Source organism: Cyprinus carpio, chromosome A23, assembly GCF_018340385.1.
Source record: "Cyprinus carpio isolate SPL01 chromosome A23, ASM1834038v1, whole genome shotgun sequence".
Taxonomy (NCBI): Eukaryota; Metazoa; Chordata; class Actinopteri; order Cypriniformes; family Cyprinidae; genus Cyprinus; species Cyprinus carpio.
This window is the reverse complement of record NC_056594.1, coordinates 20550076-20560075: the sequence shown is the minus strand read 5'-3', so window position 1 is coordinate 20560075 and position 10000 is coordinate 20550076. Positions and strand designations below refer to the sequence as shown.

General features: G+C 39.1%; 1 protein-coding gene across 1 annotated transcript in view; it reads right to left on the bottom strand.

Moving 5' to 3' along the window:
• The window catches only part of dlg4b (discs, large homolog 4b (Drosophila)), a 41450-nt gene that overhangs the window by 21168 nt on the left and 10282 nt on the right, over positions 1 to 10000 (bottom strand). Inside the window, 2 exon segments of the mRNA XM_042713735.1 lie at positions 1492 to 1542; positions 3685 to 3819. Of these exon segments, the coding sequence (XP_042569669.1) occupies positions 1492 to 1542; positions 3685 to 3819 (186 nt within the window).

Here is a 10000-nt window from a genome sequence, read left to right as displayed (position 1 = left end):
TCTTGCGGTCCCGCCATGCTTGTAGTTTTTTAACTTTTTAATGCGTGTTTTGTAGTTCTAATCGAATCCTCCAAGGCGCAGTGGGTTGTGGGCAATATTAGCCTAGAGTGTGTACCATAGATCTGTAAGGATTGTGGCATCTTCGAATATTCATATTCTATTTTCTGATACTATTTAGGACGGATAGTATGTGAATAGGGACGCAGAAATTAACTCAGCTGACAAAACGACTGCCGATGTAGATTAAAGAATAGAATAGAATAGAATAGAATAGAATAGAATAGAATAGAATAGAATAGAATAGAATAGAATAAATAATCTTACAAAAATAAATAATCTTACAAATTAATAATCATTACAGCGCTACCAGAGAGATGAACAAGATGAGTTCAGACTCGAACACTAAACCTTCAGTGCAGGCTTAGCATTCACCACATTACTCTCTCTCTCTCGCTCTGATGAAGTGTTCCTGTTGCTATGGAGACCAGCATCCCTGCCGTCTCCATGGTGATCTGTGTGCTGGTGTGAGTGCAGGAGAGAGAGAGAGCATCGTCTGTCTGTCACCTGGAGCTCCGCCCACTGCCCAGGGTCACATGACTCATCTGGACAAAGTCACATCTGACGGACAGGTAAAGAGGCCAATCAGAAGGTGAATCTGATGCTTGGAGGCGGGGCCATCTCTCTGTCACAGATTTAAAGCGACGAGGCGCAGAAAATCCGCCTCTGTCTCAATACACACACTGGAGCTCTTGACTAGCTCAGTGCCCTTAACACACAGTAAATCCACACTTCAGAACACCACTATAACAATAAAGACATCATTCTAAGCGTCCACATCACAACTGTAACAATAACCACACAGAGGAACCATATTATTCAGCTGATGAATGATAAAAACATCGACAGCCAATCAGAATCCATCCTGCATTTAAAGCGACAGACAACAAAACTGCAGCGTTTATAATAAACAGAACGCTATCGTCTGCAGGTGTGCAATTATTGGATAACGGTCGCAATTCTAAGCAAAAAGTCAGAAATGTGACAAATTATTATATATAAAATTGCACATTGTGAGATGTAAACTTGAAATTGCAGAATAAAAGGTCAGTTCAATAACTAGCTTCAATAATGAAAAACTTCTGAAGCATTTAGTACTCTTAGTTCATGTTCATTTCAAACACACTTTCAAAGCAGAAGTTTGTGTTATTATTATTATGGACCTGAGCTGAGATGAATTAGTTGTATTATTGACGAACATTAACTAATGCAGCCTGATTGTAAAGTGTTAACGAGTTCGGTCTAAACTCTACTGGCATGTTTACAGCCCTGTGTCTAATCAAGTACTTAAACGTTTACACACACTCAATGTCTTCACGTCCACTAGAAATACGTCATGTAAGTAGACAAGTGATCAAGTGCAAAGGCCACAAGTGTGTGTAGCGTCTACAGGAAGTGACATCACAGCCGATCAGAAGCACAGGTGTGTCTCACCAGAGTGGAGGTGGCGTAGAGAGGTGTGTGAGCGCTGGGGAGCAGCACCGGCTGAAACAAACATCAAAACACAACAGCGTTTACAGTCAAGCAGGCCCTCTGGTGGTCATACAATTCAACTTCTTTTTATTTTCAGTCAAATCAGTGCAATAATATTTTTTGTTTTGTATTTTGAAAGCGTTTCATTATTAATACTTGTGCAATAGTTATGATCAATTTTTTCCTGTAAATTTTTTTTTTTTTATCTAATATTTTTCAATTATGGCTGTATTTCATGTTAAAATAGAGACAATGCCTTTAAAATCCATTTTTTTTTAAGTTGTGGATTTGAATTTATATTTAGACATTCTCAAATACAACTTTTTGTAAAGGTTTAGTTTTTTTATTGTTTGAAATGTCAGTTTTTGTATTTGTTTTACTACAGTCAAACCTGAACACAAAGAGAGGCATTGTGTTACACATAACATCAGAGTACAACAAAACTCTAACAAATATGAACAGCAATGCTGTGTGTGTGCGAGTGTGTGTGTGTGTGTGAGTGTGTGAGAGTGTGTGTGCGTGTGTGCGAGAGAGTGAGTGAGTGTGTGTGTGTGTGTGTGTGTGTGTGTGAGTGTGTGTGTGAGTGTGTGAGAGAGTGAGTGTGTGTATGTGTGAGTGTGTGTGTGTGAGAGAGTGTGTGTGTGTGTGTGTGTGTGTGTGTGTGTGTGTGTGTGTGAGTGAGTGAGTGTGAGAGAGTGAGTGTGTGTGTGTGTGGGTGTTGAGTATGTGTGTGTGTGTGTGTGTGTGTGAGTGAGTGAGTGTGTGTCCACGTCTTTTTAGCGCTACATTTTCACTGTGCGTTTTTGTAAATACTGCCAAAAGAGAGCTTGCTATATTGTGTGTGTGCCTTTATTTTATTAAGTCAGTGAACTTCTGTGTGTGAGAGTAAGTGTGTGCGAGTGAGTGTGTGTATGTTTGTGTGTGCGAGTGAGTTTGTGTGAGTGTGTGTGTCTGTGAGAGTGTGTGAGTGAGTGTGTGTATGTTTGTGTGTGTGCGAGTGTGTGTGAGTGAGTGTGCGTGTGTGTGTGTGTGTTTGTGTGTGTCCGTGTGTGACTGTTATTTATTTATTTATTTTTTTTTTGTGTGAGTAAGTGTGTGTGTGTGTGTGTGTGTGTGTGAGTGTGAGTGAGTGTGTGTGTGTGTGAGTGTGAGTGAGTGTGTGTGTGTGTGTGAGTAAGTGTGAGTCTGTGTGTGTGTGTGTGTGTGTGTGTGTGTGTGGAGTTGTGTGTGTTTGTCTGTGTGAGAGTGTATGTGTGTGTGTGTGTGTGTGTCTGTGTGAGTGTGTGTGTGTCTGTGTGAGTGAGTGAGTGTGGTGTGAGAGTGTGTGTGTGTGTGTGTGTGTGTGTGTGTGTGTGTGTGTGTGAGACTCCGTGTGTGTGTGTGTGTGTGTGAGTGAGTGAGTGTGTGTGTGTGTGTGTCTGTGTGTGTCTCTGTGTGTGTGTGTGTGTGTGTGTGTGTGTGAGTGTGTGTGCGTCTGTTTTGTACTTTTGAAGTTTTAGAGTGTCACTTCGGTGTCTGTGTTTTTACTGCATTGTGAATGATTTGTAGAGATACAAAGATTTGTAGATTTGTACAAAAAAGTCTCAGTATTTTCGTATTTTTGCGTATTTCCAAAGGCAGTCATTTTTGACCGTGAACAACACAAGTGTGACTATTTTTTTATGACCATTTAGGTTTTTTACATCAAAGTCATCTGCCATAAAAGTAATTGAGTACCATTCCAATCAATTAGTGATTTTTTAAAAGTTCAGATTTTTTTGTTCTGTCTAAAATGACTGAATAACACCAGAGGGCTAGAGGGGCTGGATTTCACAGATCAATTCGATTCTGATTCACAAGCTCCTGATTCGATTCGATTCCTATCTGGTCTTTCCTGTAAACTGTACAGTAAACTCTGTCAGTTGTAAAGGTCACAAGTAACCTTTTAAATGCTGGTCATTTTTAGGGTTAGAGTTAGGGTTAAATGCACGTAAAGCAACTTTGATGATATGATCTAATAATGTTTCCACTGCAATTTGTTGTTAAAGTATAAACATAAAGCTGGTCTTCATGACAGATTAATTCAAGCATACACTAAATGATGATCTAAAAATATAAAGAATGTTGAATATAGTGCATTCATTCATCAAAATGCTGTTTTTAAATGAATCTTACCTTGGAGGGTGACCCGTGCATCTGGGGTGTGTAACCGTGGATGCCGTCGATGGGGGCGTGTCCGGCGTCGCTGACGTTCAGGTGAGCGGGACTGTGCTGCAGCGGCGGCGTCTCGTCGTCATGGTAACGGTACTTCTGCACACATGAAGAACAGCTCACGCTCTACACAACACTTACACACACATACCGTCAACATCTATTCTATATAGATATATACATATATATGCCAGAATCCTAGGATTGGTTTGATCTCAGAAGCTTTCTTGTGAGTTTTGTAGACAAATGTCAATTTAAATGTAAATGTATGTTCATCAGCAGACTGTTTGCTGGAGCAGTGCAGTAAAAGCATCATCACACGCTCCTAAATATTAATAACCCCTAAATATTAATAACAAAATAATAATTAAAAAACCCTAAATAATAGTAATAAACCCTTATGATGAAACTGTGTGTGAAGAAGTTCAGCTGAAGGTCAATGTCAAATAAAGAACCAACAGCCAAAACCACCACATCTTGCTATAAGTTTGATCATAACATATAATCATTGCTGTTAACAGTGTTCTCCGTTTGTTTGAATACACGTCATTAACTAACTGCATGATCACTGCTGATAAACTACTCCTAAATATAACGTAAATTGTGAGCTGTAATGTACAGTGTTTTCTGTGAAGCTGTTTTCCAACGATTTGTATCCTGAAAGTGCTTTACAAATGAATGTATATTGAATTGTGGGATCGTCCAGACGGGGGCGACACAGAGCTGCTCAGTATTCCACTCAGAGCTCACTGCAGAGCTGAGGAGGAGGAGGGGGGTGATGATGTCATCAGAGAGGGACGAGACGCCATTCAGAGCCTCAGCAGAAGAAGAGAGCAGCACCAGCGTACATGAGTGTACACACACACACACACACACACACACACACACACTCTCTCTCATTCGGTGCACAATGCTGGTGTGGTTGTCATGGAAACTGGCTCTGATAGCACGGCTGCATAGCAACTGACATCACCAGCAACACAAAAAATGAAGATGAAAGAGAAACAAATGACGGTCTTGAGATTTATGAATGTGTGTGAGTGTGTGTGTGTGTGTGTTCAGAGTCGCTGCTAGTTTGATTCCTGAAGAGTGAAACACTCTGACGCTTTCACTGCATTAATCTGTTTGAGTGATTGGTTCTGACTCAGCCAATCACGGGAGTCTGGGGTGGGACTATCTGTTTATCTGACCAATGGAGAGTTCAGGAAACACGCTTCAATCTCAATTTTTGCAGTTGTATATTATGATGCTAATGAACAATATTTGGTTCCCAGAATGCTCTGTGAATGTTCCCAAAAACATGTATTTGTAATGTTTGTTTTTGGTTAGCCATGAAAGTGTTCTTTACGAAAAATTACCAAAAGGGAACCATATGGGAATGTCCACATGACACCGGTTCCCACTGACTTTACAGACAAAACACTGAGACATCAGAACAACTTGATGATGTAACAGAAACTATGGACTCTCTCTTTTCTACGCTTAAGGAAAGGTTAAGAAAAACAGTCTGACACCGTGGTGTAATGAGCACACTCGCACCCTAAAGAGAGCAGCCCGGAAAATGGAGCGCAGCTGGAGGAAAACAAAACTAGAGGTATTTCGTTTCGCTTGGAGGGAAAGTAACCTATCCTACAAAAAACATTCAAAACTGCTAGATCTGATTACTTTTCATCTCTTTTAGAAGAAAACAAACATAACCCCAGGTATTTATTCAATACAGTGACTAAATTAACGAAAAATAAAGCATCAGCAAGTTTTGACATTTCCCCACAGCACAGCAATGACTTTATGAACTACTTTACTTCTAAGATCGATACTATTAGAGATAAGATTGTAACCATGCAGCTGTCAGCTACAGTATCACATCAGACAGTGCACTATAGATCCCCTGAGGAACAGTTCCACTCATTCTCTACTATAGGAGAGGAAGAACTGTATAAACTTGTTAAATCATCTAAACCAACAACATGTATGTTAGACCCTATTCCATCTAAGCTCCTAAAAGAGGTGCTTCCAGAAGTCATAGATCCTCTTCTGACTATTATTAATTCCACATTGTTATTAGGATATGTCCCCAAAACCTTCAAACTGGCTGTTATTAATACCCTCAACAAAAAACCACAACTTGACCCCAAAGAACTAGTTAATTATAGACCGATCTGGAATCTCCCTTTTCTGTCCAAGATACTAGAAAAGGTAGTATCCTCACAGTTATATACCTTCTTAGAGAAAAATGGTATCTGCGAGGATTTCCAGTCAGGGTTTAGACCGTATCATAGTACTGAGACTGCTCTCCTTAGAGTTACAAATGACCTGCTCTTATCATCTGATCGTGGTTGTATCTCTCTATTCGCTTATTAAGTCTGACGTCACGTAGCACCGCTTCCGTGTCCAAACGCTCTATCAGCTACCATAAGAACACAACAAAAGGTGCTAATATACACTCACAATGTGATATAATACTTTCGAAAAAGTTATAATCCTAAACTTTAACTCCATACCGAAGTCCCAGATAGCCAGACAATGAAAATATATATATAAATAAATAAATATAAAAATTATTTGTGTTTGGGATGCTGTGAGCATGGAGACTGTAGTGTACACTGTTAGTTTGAAAGCGTTTAGCTTAAATGATTAATATGAATAAACAGTGCTCATAAACGGCTGCTGAGGTAGTATTCTCAAGTGAAGCGAGTTGTGGCTTGGACCCGGAAACGGCGCTTTTTACGTCATCACTTAACAACCGAATTAGTGCTATTGGATCTTAGTGCTGCGTTCGACACCACTGACCACAACATTCTTTTGCATAGACTAGAACACTTTGTTGGCATTAACGGAAGTGCATTAGCATGGTTTAATTCATACTTATATGACCGCCATCAATTCGTAGCAGTGATTGAAGAGGTATCATATCGATCACAAGTGCAGTATGGAGTACCGCAAGGCTCAATACTAGGGCCATATTTCCATCTCAAAAATATATCTAAATTACGACCTATGCTCTCAATGTTAAATGCAGGTTAGATTATTGTAATGCTCTATTGGGTGGTTGTTCTGCACGCTTAGTAAACAAACCACAAAAAGCACAAAAACAGGTAGATCCAAATGCAGTGTTTATTAAAGAGTAATACAAAATCATAAACATCTGTCAACACTGTACTGGCTCCCTATCAAACATCGTATAGATTTTAAAATCTTGCTTATTACTTATAAAGCCCTGAATGGTTTAGCACCTCAGTATTTGAATGAGCTTTTGTTACATTATAGTCCTCCACGTCATCTGCGTTCTCAAAACTCTGGCAATTTGATAACACCTAGAATATCAAAGTCAACTGCGGGTGGCAGATCCTTCTCCTATTTAGCGCCCAAACTCTGGAATAACCTACCTAACATTGTTCGGGAGGCAGACACACTCTTGCAGTTTAAATCTAGATTAAAGACCCATCTCTTTAACCTGGCTTACACATAACACACTAATATGCTTCTAATATCCAAATCCCTTAAAGGATTTTTAGGCTGCATTAATTAGGTAAACCGGAACCGGGAACACTTCCCATAACACCTGATGTACTTGCTACATTATTAGAAGAATGGCATCTACGCTAATATTAGTCTGTTTCTCTCTTATTCCGAGGTCACTGCAGTCACCCGGATCCAGTATGTATCCAGGTCAGAGGGTCACTGCAGTCACCCGGATCCAGTCTGTATCCAAGTCAGAGGGTCACTGCAGTCACCCGGATCCAGTATGTATCCAGACCAGATGGTGGATCAGCACCTAGAAAGGACCTCTACAGCCCTGAAAGACAGCGGAGACCAGGACTAGAGCCCCAGAGACAGATCCCCTGTAAAGACCTTGTCTCAGACGACCACCGGGACAAGACCACAGAAAACAGATGATTCTTCTGCACAATGTGACACTGCTGCAGCCTGGAATTGAACTGCTGGTTTCGTCTTGTCAGAGGAGAACTGGCCCCCGACTGAGTCTGGCTTCCCCAAGGTTTTTTTCTCCATTCTGTCACCGATGGAGTTTTGGTTCCTCTGGCTTGCTTAGTTGGGAACACTTAATATCCAGTGATATCGTCGACTTGATTGCACAGATACTATTTAAACTGAACTGATCTGGATGATGACATCACTGAATTCAAAGATGAACTGCCTTTAACTGAAAAATGAGTGTTTACTATTGTCCTTCTGCATTATTAACACACTGTTTTCCTATTTATTACTGTAAAGTGCTTTGACACAATCTGTATGGTTAAAAGCGCTGTATAAATAAAGGTGACTTGACATTTCTCAAAATATCTTCTTTTGCGTTCCACAGAATAAAAGCGAGTTATACAGGTTTGAAAGTCCAGGCAGTTTATGATGAAGAAGGTTCAGTTTTGGGTGAACTGTCGCTTTAAGAGTCTATGTATAAATGCAGCAGGCTGGTGGGATTTCATAAGTTCTTACATAAAGCGGGACATAAAGTTCACACTAGAGCTTCAGTGACTAAAGTTTGCAACAGATATGTTTCTCACGCTGGTCACATCGAGCTGCTGGAGCAGTTACACGCAGACACACGAGATCTCAGGAGTGTTTCCCGCACAAGCAACACATGAAGCTCATGACTGAGATCTGCTGGAGGATCCTCACGAAGCTTCACTACCATCAAACCAGGAGCCGCAGCAAGAACATACACCAGAAAACAACACCATCAGTCAGGTCCTCAGGGCAGGGGCTCACACACACATATATATATACTGTAGGTCAAAAGTCTGGATACATTTTATATTTTTGCAAGAAGTCACTTATGGTCATCAAGCCTGCATTTATTTGATCAAAATTTACTTTAAAATACATTTTATACAAAGCTTATTTATTATCAATGTTGGAAACCTGTGATACTTTTTCAGAATTCTTTGATGAATAAAAAGTTTAAAAAAGAACAGCATTTATTTAAAATATAACTTTTGTAACAATATAGACTACTGTTCAGAAGCGTGAGGTCAGTGTTTTTATTTTTTTGATTGATAGAAACAGTGATAGTAAAGATTGATATTGTTAGAAAACATCTCTATTTTGAATAAATGCTGTTCTTTTTAACTTTTCATTTATCAATTAACCCCCCAAAAGTAACACAGGTTACAATAAATAAATAAAGCAGGAAACAAATGTTTCCAATATTGATAATAAATCATCATATTAGAATGATTTCTGAAGATCATGTGACACTGAAGACTTCAGTAATGATGCTGAAAATACAGCTGCACATCACAGAAATAAATTACACTTTAATAGAGATTCACACAGAAAAACATTTTTTCTAAATTGCAATAATATTTCACAATGTTACATTTTTTTCTGTATTTTTGATCAAATAAATGCAGGCTTGATGAGCATAAGACACTTTCATAATGCTGCATAATTATCAAAAACAGTAATATAATAAAGTCCTTTCACGTCACCATTTCACCCGCCTGCACTTCACATAACAGGCCTGTAGGTGGCACTTGGTGTAGGTGTAACTATGATAGTTTCATGAATTAGTAAACAGTGTATCATACATAAATATAAGTGAACTGAATACTGATTACCATTATTGTGTCTTGGCACAGATTTGTGCAGTGCTTTTGTAGTCATTTAGCATTCATTTTCTCAGCAATGTAATTTGATTTATAAAATGAGACAAACCGCAGATACAGATCGCTCCACAAATGTAAGTTCGTCTGTCCACGTAATTTTCCACTGATTTATGAATAAGAACCGAAAATGACCGCTCCACTTCACATTATTGTCCAGTGAAATCTGAACTTGTGCCAGATCTTGATTGATCTAAGTTGTAGTGGAGGTTCAGTTATTGGAAAATGTCAGAAGAACAACAACTATATCTAGAGTTCTACTAACAATAATGATCTAGACTCATTATAATTTAGAAAGAGGGGCGGGGCTAACATTATGTCTGGGCAACACCCATTTTTAGAAGTGCATGTTCGCTTCATTTGTATTTGAGCCATAAATGTCATGTGACCAAATGACATCATGACATAAGAACACACTAGCTGTGTCCGAATATGCCTACATACTATATAGTAGACTTTTGTGCATAATTTCATGACTGTGATCACAGCTACAATCCTATGCTGTGATATCACTATCTACACTTCCATCAAAAGTTATAACTTATGCGGAAAATTTAAATATTGCATAATAAATTGTGAATGAAGCACTGTTTCCATTCCACATGGTCAACTGTATAAAATCGTCACTTCCTGGGAAACTAGCACAAAATATTAATAAT